Source organism: Amphiprion ocellaris, chromosome 10 (assembly GCF_022539595.1).
Source record: "Amphiprion ocellaris isolate individual 3 ecotype Okinawa chromosome 10, ASM2253959v1, whole genome shotgun sequence".
NCBI lineage: Eukaryota > Metazoa > Chordata > Actinopteri > Pomacentridae > Amphiprion > Amphiprion ocellaris.
The window spans coordinates 34,338,624-34,357,546 of record NC_072775.1 but is presented as its reverse complement, the minus strand read 5'-3'; the positions used below and the strand labels follow the sequence as shown (position 1 = coordinate 34,357,546).

The window sequence follows — 18,923 nt, the reverse complement described above, 5'->3', positions numbered from 1 at the left end:
AGTTTTTGTGGTTGTTTTCAGCTTTTTAGAGTCTGTTTGTGTCTCTCTTTGACCATTTAGTTTCCATTCATGGTTGCTTTAATTCATTTTATGGACATTTTGTGTTGCTTTTTGGTTGTTCTTTGGGGTTGTTTTGCACCTCTATGTCGTCATCCTTTACAGTCATTTTGTTTCTCACTGAGGTCATTTTGAGCTGTTGTGCTTCTTTTTGGAGACCGTGTCTCTTTGTAGGAGTTTTGCATTAAAAAATGTGATTTTTTTGGTCATTTGAGTCTTTTTGTTGTCATTTTACATTTTCTGGTAACTTTCAGAGCCAGTTTGTGTCACTTTTCTGTCTGTTAGAGGTTATTGTGAGTGTTTCTTTGTGGTTATTTTGAGTTTGTCGTCCTTTTGCAGCCCTCTGTGGTGATTTTCTATCTATTTTTCATTATTTATTTCTGAATCATTGTTTAGTTGGTTTTAGTTTAGTTAGTGCTGGATCATTGTGTTGCTTCACTTCTTTGTGGTCATTTTGTTTTTGTGTCTGGTCATTTTTAGTTTTTTGGTGGTAGTTTCTATTATATCCATCCATCCATTATCTATACACCGCTTAATCCTCACTAGGGTCATGGGGGGGCTGGAGTCTATCCCAGCTGACTCAGGTGAAGGCAGGGGACACCCTAGACAGGTCACCAGTCTGTCACAGGGCTACATACAAAGACAAACAATCACTCTCACATTCACACCTACGGGCAATTTAGAATAATCAATTAACCTCAGCATATTTTTGGACTGTGGGAGGAAGCCGGAGAACCCGGAGAAAACCCACGCATGCACAGGGAGAACATGCAAACTCCATGCAGAAAGATCCCGGGAAAGCCGGGACGTGAACCAGGGATCTTCTAGCTGCAAGGTGAACGTGCTAACCACTACACCACTGTGCAGCCCAGTTTCTATTATATTTCTTCTTTAATATTATGTTTCTCTTTGTGGTAGTTTTTCTATGCTTTTTTGTGAATCTACTACTTTGGCACCTCTCTGTGGTCATTTTGCATCATCATTTACAGTTTTTCTCAGTCGCTTTGGTACATTACTTGAATCATCCTCCACATTTGCAAAACAGTAAATACATTTCTCAAAACAATTCATACAAATAACAGAACACCATGGATTCCCTGCAAAAGCCAGTGTCTTGCTCCAAATCCTTAGTTCATCTCTCAAAAGTAAATATCTGTGTCAGTGAACATGTCAGTGGATCAGAATGACGAGTCATTGTGTCGTTGTGTGGATCAGACAGTCAGATTGCTGAGTCATGTTGTCATTCTAACAGTGTATCTGGAGGATGTTCTGATGTAAACTATGGCTGAAGTTTTGATGACAGTTATTGTAAATTGTAAGTTCCACCTTAGTTTATGTGGGACATTGATTGCAGGAGACTGGACAAGATTCACATTTACGCTTTTACTGATTGTATTGTAATTTGTTGACAGACCACGTCATTGAGATACAGAAAAGAAAACAGCTGCATCTCACAAAGAAAAAACAAAGTAGAAATGTGAACATAGAACAATCTCCTGAGGGAAAACTGTCCATGCAGCTGTATATATAGGGGTATAAAATATTTTATATGTTTTAAAATTTCACTTCCATCAGTAGAGGGCGCCAATGACCACTAATCCACAGGTGTTGAGATCATGAACTCTTATATTTCTACTTCCGCTTCACCTGTCAAAGGAAGCAGGGTATATTTTCCGTTTCTGGGGAACTAAAAACTGCATTTTAAATAATCAACGGCATCAATAGTTTTTATAAATGACGTCGGAGTTTCTTTGGATGATCCACAGGACAAACGTCTAACCGTTTTCTAAGGACTATTTCTTTAGTAGAAAGTAGTTCCGGCGGAATCGGTTGACGGATGGTATCACTGCGCAGCGGCAGGTTTCGGTAGAAGTTATCCGCGTTGAGGCGCAAGTATGGCGGCTTCAGAGGAGCAGATTCACCGCTACACCGAGAGAAAACGGTAAAAAAATATTATGATAAGTTGAGCTTCAGTTTAAACTTTAGAACATTTAATTTTGACTGTGAAAACCGTGAGTCCTGCTTTCTACCGGCTCCGAGATTTAGAAAATTAGCGGTTTGACGCAAATTTAGATCAGTTCTCCTGCTGTTGGTTCACTTTCAGGTGTGTTTTAGTGATTTTAAAGGTGTGTACTCTCTGACTGAGGTGACTGAAAGTGTTTGCGGTCCGAAACGATCGTTTAATTTCGAGTTAATTAGATGCTAAACAGAGTTAGCCTCAGTTTTCAATACAGCAGCACTGCGCATGCGCAGCAGTGGAGCGTTCGGAAGCAAGAATCTGAAAAATCTCAATATTCAAGCTCACAATGAAAACTGAGGTTCTTCTGTTGGTGTTTTCATCACAGCTTTTACACAATTTCTCATAAATCCACTGTAGGCAACAGATTTCTATATATTAGAGCTGAGGTTTTTATTTCCAGTGTCCATTAACATGTTTTCTGTTAATCTAAATGAGAAAGTTTCCTCCAAAAGACACAAATTACTCAGTTGAATTTCACTTCATTTCAACGAACAGTATGTCATCATGTAATAATGCAGCACACTATATAATAGATGGGAAATGCAGGAAACTGTAGAGTCAAACTGGCAAACATTATAATGAGATGGTGGATCATATAAAGGTCAGGAGTGAAACTCTAAAACAAGTCCAAGTTTCTGTCAAACCCCTGATCAATGGGGGAAAAAATTTGTGTTAAGTAAAGTAAACATGAACATAGTGGATTTATTTTTTTAGCTTAGAGAAGTTAAAGCAGCAGCTTTTCTCTTTTATTGTGCTGTTGTTGTCTCACTCTGGTTTTAGCTTCTGATTAAATAAAAATGTAATTGACTTTACTGCATGATAGTCGTCTGTTTCTTCTCTTTATGGTGAGTTTGTCAGAAGCTGTCATAGAATCTGGATTTTATTGATGCAGAGCAGCAGCTTAGTTAATATTTAGTTAATTTCAGTCACTAGTTCGTACTTGTTGCATTTTCTGACAATAGAAACAGAAAAATATGTAAATCGCAGCAGCTTTGCTGTGAAGTCAGCTGTAATAGAATAGAGTAAATGTGAGCACAGAGAGCAGGAGGGAAGCTAATGTGGATATAAAATACCTTCAGTGTGGTTTCTCACTTTACAAGCTATGCTTTTGTTCTGTGATAATTTGTTTTACCCCAGGCTTGTCAAGCTTTGGGGTTCCAGAAACTTTCAAATTTAACTAAGGTAGACTCTGCCGCTGCTATTTATTTTAGCCAAAAGTGATGAAACATTTATGCTGTGATACTGAGAGAGATTCACCAAGAAATGTGGATTAAAAATCTGGATGTTGTTGCATTTTCAGGGATTTTCGGTCAAGGTGTCCATCATTTTATTGTGTTTTAGTGTGCTTTGTGAGTGTTTCTCGCAGGCTAGGATAATAAATGTCTAGTTTTGTCCCCAAGATATTCCATTTTACTGTCGAATGGGAGGAAAACAACCAGAAAATATTCACAATTCATGCCATCAATACGTTTATCCTCGTCACATCAGAATGAAATTACCGAACAGGTAACAGTGGACCAATGAAACTGTTGGAATTAAATCAAAGGCACTCACACTAAATTCTTCAAGTCAGTCATTTTGGCTTCATGCACACACCCTCATCATGGAAAACACATGAAGAAAATGCATGTGATGCAGCTTTTAAGTTAAAGGTAATCGATCTGCCTGTTGAAGAAGGAAATAGAGCTGCTGCAGTAATCAATGAATGATGGTGAGACGTTGGAGTCTGCAGTGTGAACTGACTCAAAGCGTGTTACAGCCGTGTTACTGCCGTGCTACTGCCGTGTTTCTGCCGTGTTACTGCCGTGTCTCTGCCGTGTTACTGCCGTGGCTCTGCCGTGTCACTGCCGTGTCACTGCCGTGTCTCTGCCGTGTCACTGCCGTGTCACTGCCGTGTCACTGCCGTGTCACTGCCGTGTCACTGCCGTGTCTCTGCCGTGTCACTGCCGTGTCACTGCCGTGTCTCTGCCGTGTCACTGCCGTGTTACTGCCGTGTTACTGCCGTATTTCTGCCGTGTCACTGCCGTGTCACTGCCGTGTCACTGCCGTGTCACTGCCGTGTCACTGCCGTGTCACTGCCGTGTCTCTGCCGTGTCACTGCCGTGTCTCTGCCGTGTCACTGCCGTGTCACTGCCGTGTCACTGCCGTGTCTCTGCCGTGTCACTGCCGTGTCTCTGCCGTGTCACTGCCGTGTCACTGCCGTGTCTCTGCCGTGTCACTGCCGTGTCACTGCCGTGTCACTGCCGTGTCACTGCCGTGTCTCTGCCGTGTCTCTGCCGTGTCACTGCCGTGTCTCTGCCGTGTCACTGCCGTGTCTCTGCCGTGTCTCTGCCGTGTTTCTGCCGTGTCACTGCCGTGTCTCTGCCGTGTCTCTGCCGTGTTTCTGCCGTGTCACTGCCGTGTCTCTGCCGTGTTTCTGCCGTGTCACTGCCGTGTCTCTGCCGTGTCTCTGCCGTGTCTCTGCCGTGTCTCTGCCGTGTTTCTGCCGTGTCACTGCCGTGTCTCTGCCGTGTCACTGCCGTGTCACTGCCGTGTCACTGCCGTGTCTCTGCCGTGTTTCTGCCGTGTCTCTGCCGTGTCTCTGCCGTGTTTCTGGCACTGTTCGGAAAAAAAGCATTTATTAAGTTAAAAATTTAAAAAAAAAATCTGTGTAAATATCTCATATTACAACGTGGACACCTGCGACTTATAGTCAGGTGTGGCTTATATATGTACAAAACTTTTCTTCTTTTTAAATTTAGTGGGAGTGGCTTATATTCAGGTGCGCTGAATAGTCCAGAAATTACGGTAATTCGAGTCAGATAACATTATTTTTTCTCCCTGATATTCTGCTGTGTGTCTCTGAAAAGGCTCATTTCTGTCTTTTTCTTTTTTATTCTCCTCTCAGGGCCCTCAGTCTGCTTCAACATGAGTCCAAAAAATGTTATTTTCAAGAAAATCTGCAAGGACAAGTCGGTGAGTAGAACACAAAACCAGGAAAAACATCTCACTGTACCTTCAGATGTGTTTTTATATTGACTCCTGTTTTAGTTAGAAGTGTTTGTTTCCATTATTGCATTATATTATTTTTTAAATATGTAAATGTGTGGAATTTACTCTGTTTATTTAATGCAGTTACAACTGTTTGCATGCTAGTGTGTATGAGTACACTAATTACTAAACTTCTCAGTAAAATTTAATTTGAAAAAGGCTTAATATCCTCAACTTAAAAAGAATTTTGTAGATAAATTCAGAGTTTGATTGCAGATTCTGAACTTTAGTTTAGGACTTTAAAGATCAGCAGTGAAAGCTAAAACTTCAATGTCCAAGTTTGTCTGAAACCAGATATGACAGAAGTTTATTCAACTTTACTAACAAAGAATTTGCAAAAGAAAATGAACATCAAGGAATTCTTTGACTGCCTCAGAATAAACTTGATGATTTAACCAGTTATTTAAAAGCAGGTGTTATTTTTAAACAGAAGAGCAACGAACATGTTGTTTATGTGACCAATAATCTGTCAATATTTGCACTGGTCGCTGTGGACATTTAGCAGGTGTGTTTGTGTCAGTGCCAGCCTCCCAGGTAGATAAATTCACCTGTATTCAACCAAGTCTGACACTAGAACTCCTTATTTCACTTTTTTCTTTGCCATGTTTAATCTCACACTTGTCTGAGCTGCTGCTGATGCATGTGAGGGAACATTGGTAAACTCTAGCTTCTACTGATAAACAGCGTGTGAAGTGTTGAGCAGGTATAGTGTGTTAAGAAAGATGACTCCGTGTGCAAACTGAGAATAAAAGGTGACACCTAAAACGTATAATCTGTGGTGAAAGTGTGGTTAAATTATATTCCGTTGCGCCAGTGCAGCCAGTTTAAAGGGTCCTGGTGACGTCAGATAAAATGGATTAGTCTGTCTTTGAGTTCAGCTTTCAGTCTCGCTGCATTTCATTCTGTAAAGTAGTTCGGCTGACTGATCCTCAGAAGGTCGACACAAAGTCAACGTCAGCTGGTTTTACTTTCTTTTCCAGGTCGGCGTCTACATGGGGAAGAGAGACTTCGTCGACCGTGTTGACTCTGTGGATCCAGTGGGTGAGTTTCTAAACCACCTCTTTACTTTAGTTAAACTACCATTACAGCAACGTAACTATACTCCATTACAGCATGAAAAAATCCTACCAGGGTAAAAGCACACAACAGAAAGATGTAGAAGAAGTCCTGGTTTGGCTCCTCTGAGAGATATAGGACATAATTAGATGAATACTAGTGAAGCACCAGTGTGTCAGCAGCTGCTGCAGTTTAAACTGCTTTAAATCCACTTTATTTCTATATGGGGAAAACACAACATTCAGGCGCAATTCAAAATTTAAGAAACAGATATAATATCGATCTAATTATGTTATAGATTCACTGCTTGTTTTAGCTCATAATTTATATTTCGAGAGTAAAAAAAGTAATGACAGTGCTGAAGAAAAAAGTGAGATATTTTACTCTTGTTCTTTTTTGTGTTTTTACTGAGGGAATAAAATGCTTGAATTCCTAATATTCAGGTGGACATATCCCTTGAAGTCTGAACTAATGCTTCCCTGTTAGATTTGTCTCACCGCTGTGATGAGCCAAGGTTCTAGTTCCTTATTTTCTTTTAAACTATGCGATTTGCTGCTTTTTCTGATGTTAGTGATCCAGAAATTTATTCTAATCTTTGTTTCAGTTTAATTTTTCTGTGTAATTTCATGAATTCAAAGTTAAAAATGGAAACATGACTGAAGGATTCCTCCTGGAAAATGTCCTTGGCACACATCAGTTAAAAAATAGAAAACATTAAATAAATCAATTTTCATTCATGGATTCTGAAATGTTTTTGTAATGTGAAGTTTCCTAAAAACAACTAATTGTCCTTCATAGGAGCTTTTTTGTGTCATAGGACATATTTTAATTATTCTGTGTTTTGTAAGTTGTTATTTTTCTCCTCTAGATGGCGTCATCCTCGTTGATCCTGAAGCTCTGCAGGGCAGAAAAGGTCAGTAAATGAACCGTACAGATTCACTTCAGTTCATACATTATTATTTGACCTGTTTCATTCGAAGCTGTGATTTTTGTGTAATTTATCCTTGAAAATCCAGTTTCACTTCCCTTCAATGTTGGAATTATTATTTTGATATTTCATGGCTGCTCCAGCACCAAACTACAGCACTCCTCATTATTTTAGATGTATTTATGCAAAACTCACCTTAGAGTGAATCAGTGAGTCATTTAACAGAGAATTGCAACGTAGTAGTTTTGATAATCTGTTGATCATTTTGAGTCTTTATTTTTTTGGCCTTTGGTTGAATCTTCTCAGAAAAGAAAACCTGTTGATTGGCCAAGAGAAGGCATTGACTTTTGCTTTGTCAATTTCTGTTTTCACATTTTCTTGTCATTTTATACACAATTAATGGCAGATTCATTAGTATGAAAGTAATCGTCAGCAGGAGTTTGGATCGTACTGTTTGTTGCCTGAGCTCATTTAAAATGCTAAACACTAGAAAGGTTTTAATTGAAAACAAATATTCCCCTGAAGCTGCATCAACCATACAAATGATTAAAAATGCCTCTTAAAAGCAGATAGAGACGTTTAAACGTGGATTTATTTTCTGATCCGTCTGCTCTGCCCTCCAGTGTTCGTCACCTTGTCCTGCACCTTCCGCTACGGCAGAGACGACATGGATGTGATGGGAATCGCCTTCCGCAGAGAGCTTTACCTGTCCACCCGCCAGGTGTACCCACCGCTGCAGGACCGTGAGAAGGGAATCCACACCAAGATCCAGGCCAGGCTGCTGCGCAAGCTGGGACACAACGCCTACCCGTTCTTCTTCGAGGTGAGGAATCAGAGACGGACCGAAGGACGCAGCTTTTATAACACAATCATTGCACTGAGTAGGTGGAGTCTGCTCACCTTATTAGTTTAAAATAGCTCTAAATAAACATAAACAGTAAGTATTAACAGCATATTTAATCATTATGACCTCGTTATATTAGATTAAAATGATCCAAACAGACTGGAAGCAGAGCAGCTGCACATAATGATTCCTGAAAATATATTAGCTGATGATGCAGCACAAGAGCAAGTTATCCGCTGTTTATAGATGATGTCATGTGGTCATTTAAACTCCACTTTTTGAACTAAATGCAGCCACAGCAACGACTTCTTCAACATGAATTAGTTTGAAGTTGTCTCTGAGTAAATGTTAAATAAGGTTGGACCAGTTTGTCTGTTCCTCCTGCTGTCAAAAACAATGGATCAATCCTGGAGGAGTTGTAGATGTCGAGCTTTTCTCCTTCTGAAAGTATCACCAGAGATTGATGAGAGGTTGATAATTACTGGGAACTAACATGCTGCATATAGAAAACACTGCATATAAATAGTAGGATCAGGGACAGGAGCTGAACCTGTTTCAGTTCATTCCTGGGAAGATTTTTGTTACAATAAGCTTCATATAGAGCTCAGTTTTTGGAGATTAAAAGGACAGAATAAACCAGAATAATCCAAACTGTGCTCTGAAAATTGCAGGTGTTTTATTCTGGTAAATTAAAGCTCTGAATGCCGCTGCTTTCTATGAAATGATTGAAACCTTTTTTTGTCGTCTCAGTTTCCCGACAACCTGCCTTGCTCCGTGGCGCTCCAACCAGCACCCCATGATGTGGGCAAGGTAAGATCCTGACAGACTAAAGGAACTGAAGCCAAACCTCACAGCGTGGTGACGCCTCTTCTCTGTTCTTGTTCAGCAATGTGCCGTGGAGTTTGAGATTAAGGCGTTCAGCGCTGAGAGCCAGGACGCTAAAGTACGCAAACGGTGAGTCCCAGCTGATCCGTCTGACATGCCACCGAGCAACATCCAGAATCTGTAAGTTTACATTGTTTCTACGTCTGTCCTGGTGTCCAACAGGAGCACCGTGAAGCTGATGCTCAGGAAGGTCCAGTATGCTCCGGAGGGCGAAGGAACGGCGCCATCTGTGGAAACCACCAGGGACTTTGTCATGTCGGACAAACCGCTGCATGTCAAGGCCAGTCTGGACAAAGAGGTGGGTCGCTTCATTTAACCCTTAGTTTGACAAAACACCACGTAGGAAGTGCTCTTCTGTTTGTGTTTCTCATGCAGAAAACATTCAGCAACCGTCAGTCAGGATAAAAGACTTTTAGAAAGCCAGCTGCAGGATCTAAAATCTAAAATGTCAGTGGATCAGATGCTTCACAGTTGGAGCATGATGCTGTTACTGGTACAATTAGACCTCCATCTCAAATATTAAAAAAACCAATGCTTATAATAAAGTTGTTGTAGTTTAGACCCATCAAATCCCCAGTGTTATCATGGTAGACGTTCTATATTTTATTATTATTTATTTATTCCTCAGGTAGTTCTATAATTTCTCTCCTTTTGTTTCAGTACTCTAGAATTTTTACATGAGGGAAGATAACTATGCACTACAAGCAGTTTTAACCTTATTAATCCCAGACGGTTTCATAGACGCTTTTTCCTCCTGTGGCATTTTTACTAACTGTGGTTCATTTTTAACTGCTATCTAAAGTCTTGCACTTGTATCAAAACAGAACAACCATGAAGGAAAGAGAAATCCCAGGTGTTACCAGTAGTGAAAATAAAAGATGTTAGAAATATTTACCTATATATTTACATTTATACTTGTTTTCCTCTCTACTCTGCTCATCATCAGTAGAAAGATGTTTCTCCATGCTGAATGTATCTCCACCAACCTGCTCCTCTGTTCACTGTTTCTGAGCCATGCTGCATTTATTTATTGATCCAGTAGCTTTTGCTTTCCTCTGGTGGAGACACTGCCTGCAGCTCCACCTAAAAACTCTTTGGATTTCAAATCAGTTATAGAGAAGCTGCAAATTATTGTTTTTTTAAATGTGGCGACACACTGAATGATAAGCGTCATTCAAAAAGAAATCAACTCTGATACAAGTTCAATCTTAGATTTGCCGTTGAGTTCAGAAGATTGAATTAAGACACGTTTTGACAGATTTCTCTGACCTCGCTTCCTGTTTTCAGATCTACTACCACGGTGAAACCATCAAAGTTCACGTCAACGTCACCAACAACTCCAGCAAAAACATCAAGAACATCATCCTCTCTGGTAAACAGTCACTCAGCTGCTCAGATTGTTTATTGTAAGAACAGATGTTGTGCAGCGTCCAGCTGATCTCAGTTGCTTGTAAAGGAAGTAAAAAATAACTGGAAGTGGTGAGAGTTTCTTCTCACTGGGATCTTTGTTCATGTCTCTGGTCTCCTGCAGTCGACCAGGTCGCCACCGTGGTGTTGTACTCCAACGACAGCTACGTCAAATGTGTGGATATCGAGGATTCTGGGTAATAGTCAGCAAACACTACATCAGAGCTGCAGCTAATTATTTCCACTGTCAGTTTTTGTTTCTGACTTATTGATTAATAGAAAACTGATAAAAGTGGATCAGAGTTCCTTTAAAGCAAAAAGGGACAAATGTTTTGTCCTCAGAAACCAGGAAATATTCATGTTTAAGAAGCTGATATCAGATTAATCACTCGAGAAGATTATCGATGGATGCTTTTATCAGAATAGTTCACCATTACTTTCATTGTTGACGACTGCTGACTGTTAATTGCTGCAGCTCTGCACCACATTTACAAAATAATGAAGTGATTATCACGTCTGGGGATTGTAGAAAACAGTTCAAAGTTTTTCTTTCAAAAACTCAGCATTTTCAAGGTACGAAAGAAAATGTGAACTGAAGCTGAACATACCAGACTAGAGAGTCGTTGCTGTGGCTGATGCCTTAATAGAAGCATTGTGTGAATTAACAGTGAGAAAGGAGTCGGTTGTTCAGTGAAGCTTCAGCTCAACTGAGGTCCACCAGGAAACAGATATTAGATTTCATGTCACTGAGGCGAGACGCAGAATGAAAGACAAAAGATTCACCAGCAAAAGAATGTCACCCTGTCAGAGAACAGAACATTTACAGGAGGAACCGCTGGGAATTCTGGTCCCTGTGGTCCACTTCAGGCACTCAGTTCTAGAATCAACTAAATCTTAAGGAGAATCTCAGAGTATCTTCAGTCATGTCAAGAATTCCTTCTCAAATCATCAAACTTTGAGAAGAGTTTCTGCTCGACCATCTCTGATCTGCCTACATTTTTATAGCATAAAATATGACAATTATAAAATGAAAAGTGACATTTTTGCACAATATATGAAGCACTTAACAAAATGAACAAAAAAAACAGCCCTTGACCCATTTTGATCCAGTTCAGTGGAATTTGAGACTGTTTTTGAATAACAACATCTCAGGAACTAATGAAAATAATAACCTGAAATTTTCACAGTTATTTCTTATCATGTCATTAATTGTTTATTTAAAAAAAGAATTAAGCTTTTCTATATTTTTGCGTTGCTCTTTAGGATGTGGAACTTCAATGGCTTAACAGTGCATACAAGTTCTTAAAAATAATTTTTTGAATTTTGTCAAACACATCTCCATTGTTTTATAAAGGAATTACTTTTCCTTTTTATCTTAGTTTGTCTAAATTAAGTTATTTCTGTTTCACAGAAAGTACAGAATGTAATGTTTTGTTTTTAGTTTGTGCACGGGGGCATAAAATCCATTTTCAGAGCTCAAGGTTAATCGGGATTGGATTAGTTTTTGTGCTTTTTATTATGTGTTTTTATTCTCATTTATTGATTATATGTTAAACTTTACTTTCAGCTTGTGATTGGCTTTGAGATAAGATAAGCCATTATTAATCCCACTGTGGGGAAATGTGTAAAGAGGATAGTGCAAAAATGTAGGGAACATCAGTAGAAAATGAAATCAAACCAAAGCATGTCTAAGTGCTGATCCTTCCATGTGTGGATATTGAAATTTTTCACAGAATGTAATCTCTGAATGTGGACAATAACAATACTGTACATAATAATGGGAGCACAGATTCCTTTTTAAGTTGAAATAGTGACATAAGAAATACTGATATTTGCACAGAGTTTTAAATGTACAGAATATTCATGCTGCACAGGTTGAATGTGTGACGTAGCACCAGAGTTAAATCTCTCACTTTCTGAATGTATAATTTACTGTGAACAGTGTTTTTAGTTAAATCTGACAGCAGCAGGAAGGAAACTATGATCTTTAAAAAACCTGAAGTCATTTCAGCTTAGTGGCACCTTGTTGCTGCAGCTCTTCATTGCTGCATTCTGTGTTTAATTTGAACCTAAACTTGTGTCTTCATGTCAGGGATTCGGTGTCTCCTGGAGCTACGCTGCAGAAAGTCTACAAGCTGCTGCCTGTGTTGGCCAACAACCGGGAGAGGAGGGGCATCGCTCTGGACGGCAAACTGAAGCACGAAGACACCAACCTGGCGTCAACGAGCATGTGAGCTTTAACACGCAACCGACTGCAGCTACATGGATCCCAACACCAGCCTTCCTTCTCACACCCTAAAGCATCCTTTCCTTTTCTTTCAGCATCAGAGAAGGCGTGCTGAAGGAGGTGATGGGAATCATGGTTTCATACAGGGTCATGGTGAAGCTCATCGTTGGAGGGTCAGTCAGTCACTCCACATTTCAGACCAACATAATTTGTTCACTTTTAGCTGCAGCCCGTGTCGCGTAAACCTGAGATACAGAAAACTGTATGACTCAAATCATAACGTTCACGCTGTAATCTGCATGTTTTCTGGTGTGGTGTTTGTATAATAGAATGTGGCTGTGAAAACATTTTACCAAAACACCACCAGCACCAAAAGGCCTCAAACCTCAGGTTCCTTTGGATGAGTGCAGTAAAATGTTGGCAGTCAGTGGAGGGAGGTTGTAAATTTGCAGATTTTGTTTGTTTGTTGTTTGTGATTCTTCTGCCGCCACACTTGGGCCACAGCGAGCAAGAAAGTCCTCAAATTAGTTGTGGTTTTGGTTGAACACCAGAGTGGTCGATTGGTTGTTTGATATGTTCTCATTTGATCAAACCCTCATTGCTGGTGTCACTTTAATGAGGAAGACACTGCCTCATCCACAGACTACCAGGATGAACAGAATACCTGCTTTCACACCTGATCCAGCCTAACACAGCCTCCTAGGTCTGACTTATTTAAGGTCTAAACTTCACTTATTTTCCAAACTGACTGACACTCTGTCAAAGTCTGTGTTTTTTGCATTTCGTTCAAACGTTTGTGTAGCTGTTGTGTCTTGTTTGTGATCTGTGAAAAGGGTCAATGTGTGAGAATTTAGTTTGTGCTCTGATTTTTGTGTTTGCTCTGCAATGCTAACAGGATGATGGGATCAAGGTGGGTTCATGTCTTCTTGTTTTCATTATTAATAACTACTCTTCAGCTTACAGTATTGATTTATTGTCCCATTTCTTCTTAAAAAATAATCAAAGAAACAAAGTGACAGAGTTTGATTTAACATTTTCTTAGAGGCAGGAAAATATGATGCTAAAAGGACAGTAGTACAGATTTTTCTAGATAGAAAACACACAAGTACATTTTAGTTTTTTAATTTATTGCTGATATTGAATGTATTTTATTTACCAACTATATCTTTCTTCTATTGAATAATCTTGAGTTGTTTTGCAAGTTGTGCTATAGCTAAAATTACAGAACTGTGAATGAAAATCTGATGTTGTTTGTCCAAAAGAGCTCATGACATATTAAGTAGAAAGGAAAGTTAAACTAAATACTCTTTAGTCTGTAGAAAGTATTTATCCTGAATTTGTGTTTTCTTTTTTCTTATTGTGTACATGTAGTATTTCCTGTATATTCCAGTTGTTCTTGTTAAAGACACAGAGAAATAAACATGCATGGTCGTTATAACGTTGCTAAAACATCAAACCCAGAAGTGGCCCCAGACTCTTTGTACACGAGTTGTGCAGTAGTTTATGAGACAGTGAGTGACACTGGATCTGGTTTGTGTTGCAGTGAAGTCGGCCTGGAAGTTCCCTTCAAACTGATGCATCCTAAACCTGATGCAGGTAAGAAAACGTACATTTCTGTGTTGTTTCTTTACACAAAGCTGCTGCAGAAGGTTCTGAAGCATGTAAAATGACCTAACTGTGTCTATAAATGTGCTCTTACATCAATCTTCCTGCTTGTTTTCATCTTTTCCTCCCTTTTATTGCTGCATTCAGTGAAGGAAAGGTAAATGTGCAAATCTTAGTATTTATTTAGATTTTTTTTTAAACTGTCACAGAGGCATTGGTGTGTTGGAGTTGTGAATGAGCAAATTAGTGCATAAATGAGTGAACATGAGAGTTTTCACTGAGGACAGATAATAGATGGCAGCTTTGTTGTTTATTGTGTGTGAATGTGCTCTAGTTGTCGCTGCTTTTGTTCAGTCCATGCAGTAATGGGATCGTGTTGCAGGATCTTTTATCGCTTTCATCAGCATTCATTACTCTTCTGTTCCATTTGCTCCTGTTTATATCCCCCGTGTCATCATCAGCAGTGTCAGCTTTCCTTTGTGTGGTTTTTGATATTCTGTCTCTTTGTCTTTTTAACACTTTGTAAGCTTTGCTGGGTAATTAGAGACGGCGAAAAGAGGACGATTTTCAATTTTTGTGGCTTTCCTCTGCTCAGGTTTAAGGTCCCATATGTGAAAAACAACAATTTTGATTGTGTGTTTTGATTGTTATAAACTTGGAGGTGTAAAGTAAAAGCTATCAAAATATTACAACCTCCCCTAAAGTCCCCCACAACTAGTTAGCCTCACAGATTTACCAGCCAGTCAGAACACCTCGCATGTAACTATAAAGTACAGCAATCTTGATGTTGACCTAACTAACCAACAGTCATCTGGCTAACGCTCTGTATAGCTCCGCCCCCTCAGTGCTCCCATGTGAACCCATCAGAATGAGCAGCTGCCTCACAGTCCACCAGGCTTATTTACTTTCTACAGCTGCTTCTGCTAGACTCTAAAGTGTCTGAACCATGACCAAAACTCACCAACTGTTCTGCTGTTGGCTGTAGGAGTGAACACAGTAGTCTTCGTGCACTGAAACTAGACCAAAATGACTTGAAAATTGTCGGTGCCAGCAGCAGTTCTTTGGTTTTTAGAGCGAATCAGCTCGTTTAGAACAGGACTGGAACTCAAAGAATTACCGTCGTGGTGAAAAGAACCATCTTTGTGGTATTTTGAACTGAAAAACTGAAACACTGGGGACCTGTGAGACTTTGATTAATTTGCTGAAACAATATGCGACTTTTTAAGTTGTACAGGGGTTTCCAGGGAAATACATGATGCCATTTAATATACACTAAAATAATTCAGTGCACAGTAGGACAAATAAATATAACATAGAAGTTAGCTGGAAAAACCAATGGTAATATATTGAATATTTTGAGAATTTGTAATTATGAAATAATCTTTTTGAAATGGTTTTAAGGTGGAAAGTCGCTGCTCAGCTGAAGTTCACCTCAGTTTACAGTGGCAGTACGTATGTTTGGTCTGTCTGGATGTCGTTAGTATCGGTAAACTTTGTGTTTACTTCCATATAATAATCCCTTAAACACTTAACAGTCCTCCTCCAATGCTGCTGTTTGTAGTGAGGCGGAGGAGGAGATGGTGTTCCAGGAGTTCAAGCGTTCCTACCTGAAGGGGATGGTCGGCGACGATGAGGATGAGGAAGGAAACGTGTCGGGTGGAGACGACATGGCGCCCAAAGAGAAATAGAAGAGAGTCGGCCAGCGTGGCGACAGCTGGAATGGAGAATTCTGGGAGTTTGAGTCGCCTCAGAGTGTGTTAGGAAAAGCTGAGAGTTCATCAAAGGACCATGCATGTCGTTGAGCATGTTTTAGAAACGTTCAGGTGTGTTTCTGCAGACTAGTTTTTAAACTCTTTTATAAGCTTCTGTTTGCCCTCAAGTCCTGAGAAGAAAAATCAGGGTGTTGAACGGCTTCCTTCACCAGCTAGTCTCTCCATAGTGGTACATTTTCATTTTAAACGTCCACCGCTTTAGCGCCTTAAATGGAGAGTCTTGGAAACGTTGGCGTGTAACTCTATGGTCTGTCACTACGTTCATTCCCTGATTCTCCTGTGATGTGACCATTTTCCAAAAGAGAACAAAGACGTCAGCCTCGACTAGCCTCAGCCTCAGTTCAACATGGGAAATGAATTACAGACGGTACTGACTCTGTAGTCTTTGCTTATAGGTGAGAATATTTCTGAAACACTGCTAAAACGTGTCAACTTGACAGATTGTTTTTACTTTAAATTAAAAACCTATTAGTGTGGATGGAGGCTCGTGCTTTGCTGGTCTTCATGCAGAGTTTAGACTAGAAACGAATATGAGATTAAGAATCTCTTGTAGAACAGCATCCTGGTGGAGATGAGCAGCTTCACAGATAAACTGGTTACAAACATAAAACAGCTTCAAAAAGATGAGCAGTATCATAAAATAACAGAAATTCCAGTGATGATGACCAACCAGGGCTGGATTCAGTCGCTGATATGTTCACCTGAATACATTAAAGATGCTTTGAGTTCATTTAGTGAGAGGAGCTCTTTAAGATTCAGGCAATTTTGTAGTAGTTTTCCTCGATTCAGTCAAGCTCTGAAATAGGATCAAACCCAACAGCTTCTTTACTTTTTGGCTGAAACAGATGGGTAGATATGAAGGAAGCAGACCAAGGACAGCTGTGTGGATAAGAACATGCTACTGACTGAGTTTAGAGATGGACAGGACACAATCTAACATAAAGGTAAGAGATGTAAGGTTTGTAATAAACCTCAGAGCTCCTGTACATGACTTTAGCACCATCCACCTGAGGCATGTAGGTTTGAAGATACAGACAAGACTTGATTCTTAGGCAATATTCTAATTTCAGCTGTAGGGTTAGACAGTAAATTGGTGAAAGCTTGAGAGAGGCAGCTGAAAAACTGAAGGCAGCAGAAAGCTGCATAAACCTGCAGCCATAGTGGTGATTCTCACAATGAGATGCTTTCATTCCATTTCATTCGACTCTGAAAGTTCAAATCGTTTTAGTGATGAAAATTTTATCATCTGTGCTTGTATGAAAATTTACATGCAAGTCAAAATGTACAACTGTAATTATTACACCGTTGACATTATTGAAGAACAACAACATGATTCTATTATTGTACTGGGACCAGACCTGAGACTGAATCTAACATTAAACAAAACCTGTGGGAAGACATAAAATGATTGTCCTTACAGGAGAAGAAAACTGAAACAAATAAAATGAGACACTATGAGAACTTCTGACTCACATCTGTTTGACATGCAGAACCACAGACATGGTCCTTGAATTCAAAGTATCTTCTAGCATCATGTAAAGATAGTCATTTAGTGCTTTGGTATTTTTAGTGGCACAAGTAACGGCTGACTCTCATTTTCAGATCTACAGTAAGTTAAGCAGCATCCAAACATTATCTGTAAGCAGAGAATGAGTGTGTTGTGTTTTAGTGGTGTTTAAATCAGTTTGGACCTGTGATTGTAAAAGGGCTTCTAGATTTAACTACAGCTGCTGCTCTGATGACATCTATTATAGATTAATTTATGTGGAGTTGAACTTTATTTGGCATTTAAAGGAGTTGTGTTGCTTTGTGCGACTGCAATTTAAACTCTGTGGCAATAAAAGCTGATTGATACATTCTTGAAGTTGTTGCTTTTTCAGTTCTAGTTGATGTGTCAGTTGCAGTCTCCCCTTCCACCGTCTCCTGTTGCTGTCCCAAAAACACATTTTTGTTTCCCAGTGTTTCACTTCGTTTGTTTTGTCGTGTCAGCTGCTCGTTTTACTGGTTTTCTTGGCTATCATAAGTCCATTCTGACCAGATACAGGTTCAAAAGAAGCAGACATTGTGGCCTGAATTTGAGATGAAGATTCTTGAAAGTCTTTTAGTTTTTTAGACAGATTGCCACATATGGTGAAGCTTGCACAAGGTTAATGTTATCTCTTTGCTCACATTTCCCAGATACAGACAGATGACAGATTGGAAAAGCCAACATTAACTGAGATGTTTACCATTTGTGTTCCTTATCGTTGATTCTCTGAAACTCTGGAACTCTTCTGAGTGGTGGAACACTATTCTTACAAACATTATTTCCTCATTTGGTGTTTTGATGATGGTAGTAAAGAGTGCCAACGTCAATCCAAAATCCCTCACAAGTCTCCAACTGGGTTTAGATCTGGTGACTGTCGAGGCCAAATTATATGAATCATCATGTTTATCAAACTTCTCCATGACCCTCTAGTGCCCTGTGGATGGGAGCATCCTCGAAGAAACCACTTCTGTCTGGATATAAATGTTTTATCATGGGATAAAGTTGATCATTCAGAACAATTTCTATTGATCAGCAGTCATTCTCTCCTTGAAAGGGAACGACTGAATCTGAACCACGTCAGCAGCAAATGGCCTCATGAGTCTAACAGGAACACCAGATCCTGTCACTGTGGGGGTCAAGTATGCAGGTTTTCCCTTTCATTTATCACTGTGTTTGCTGTAGTATTCTCTGACCATGCATTACTGAAGCCAAGCTGCAGGACTGTTGATCTTAACTCTGTGATCAGCTTTGCTTTGTGTCATTGCTGGCATCTATTCGGTGCTATTTATTGTACTGAAATGATCAGATTATCCCAAAATTAGTTGTTTAATATTGGGACAATTATTGGTGCAGGTCTTTTGATTTAGTACACGTTTCCCAAATGAATGCAGCCGCTACATTTACAGACTCTTGGAGGAGAAACACCAAGTACCACATGATGTGAGTTGGACATAACATCGGTAACAAACCCCATAGGTGTTTCTAAAGCTGTAGTTGTGCGAATATATTCTGTTGTTGAAAACAACAGCGCTGCTACAAAGTTCCCTTCTGTTCACATCTCATC

The 18,923-nt window shown here is 39.7% G+C and overlaps 1 protein-coding gene across 5 annotated transcripts in view; it reads left to right on the top strand.

Annotated features, from left to right (window-relative positions):
* The window catches only part of saga (S-antigen; retina and pineal gland (arrestin) a), a 19,096-nt gene extending 1,401 nt beyond the window's left edge, over positions 1-17,695 (top strand). The window contains exons 1-15 of one of the 5 annotated variants that reach the window (XM_055014691.1): positions 1,944-1,999; positions 4,965-5,032; positions 6,088-6,148; positions 7,032-7,076; positions 7,715-7,914; positions 8,686-8,745; positions 8,822-8,889; positions 8,983-9,118; positions 10,108-10,192; positions 10,352-10,424; positions 12,320-12,457; positions 12,550-12,627; positions 13,350-13,364; positions 13,998-14,060; positions 15,621-17,695. In XM_055014691.1, the coding sequence (XP_054870666.1) occupies positions 4,985-5,032; positions 6,088-6,148; positions 7,032-7,076; positions 7,715-7,914; positions 8,686-8,745; positions 8,822-8,889; positions 8,983-9,118; positions 10,108-10,192; positions 10,352-10,424; positions 12,320-12,457; positions 12,550-12,627; positions 13,350-13,364; positions 13,998-14,060; positions 15,621-15,747 (1,197 nt within the window). In that variant the 5' untranslated portion in view covers positions 1,944-1,999; positions 4,965-4,984 and the 3' untranslated portion in view covers positions 15,748-17,695. Of the gene's footprint in view, positions 1-1,943; positions 2,000-4,964; positions 5,033-6,087; positions 6,149-7,031; positions 7,077-7,714; positions 7,915-8,685; positions 8,746-8,821; positions 8,890-8,982; positions 9,119-10,107; positions 10,193-10,351; positions 10,425-12,319; positions 12,458-12,549; positions 12,628-13,349; positions 13,365-13,997; positions 14,140-15,620 lie in introns of those variants that run through there. The other 4 variants (XM_035948218.2, XM_035948219.2, XM_055014689.1 and 1 more) reach the window with 4 other exon arrangements.
* The last annotated feature ends 1,228 nt before the right edge of the window (positions 17,696-18,923 follow it).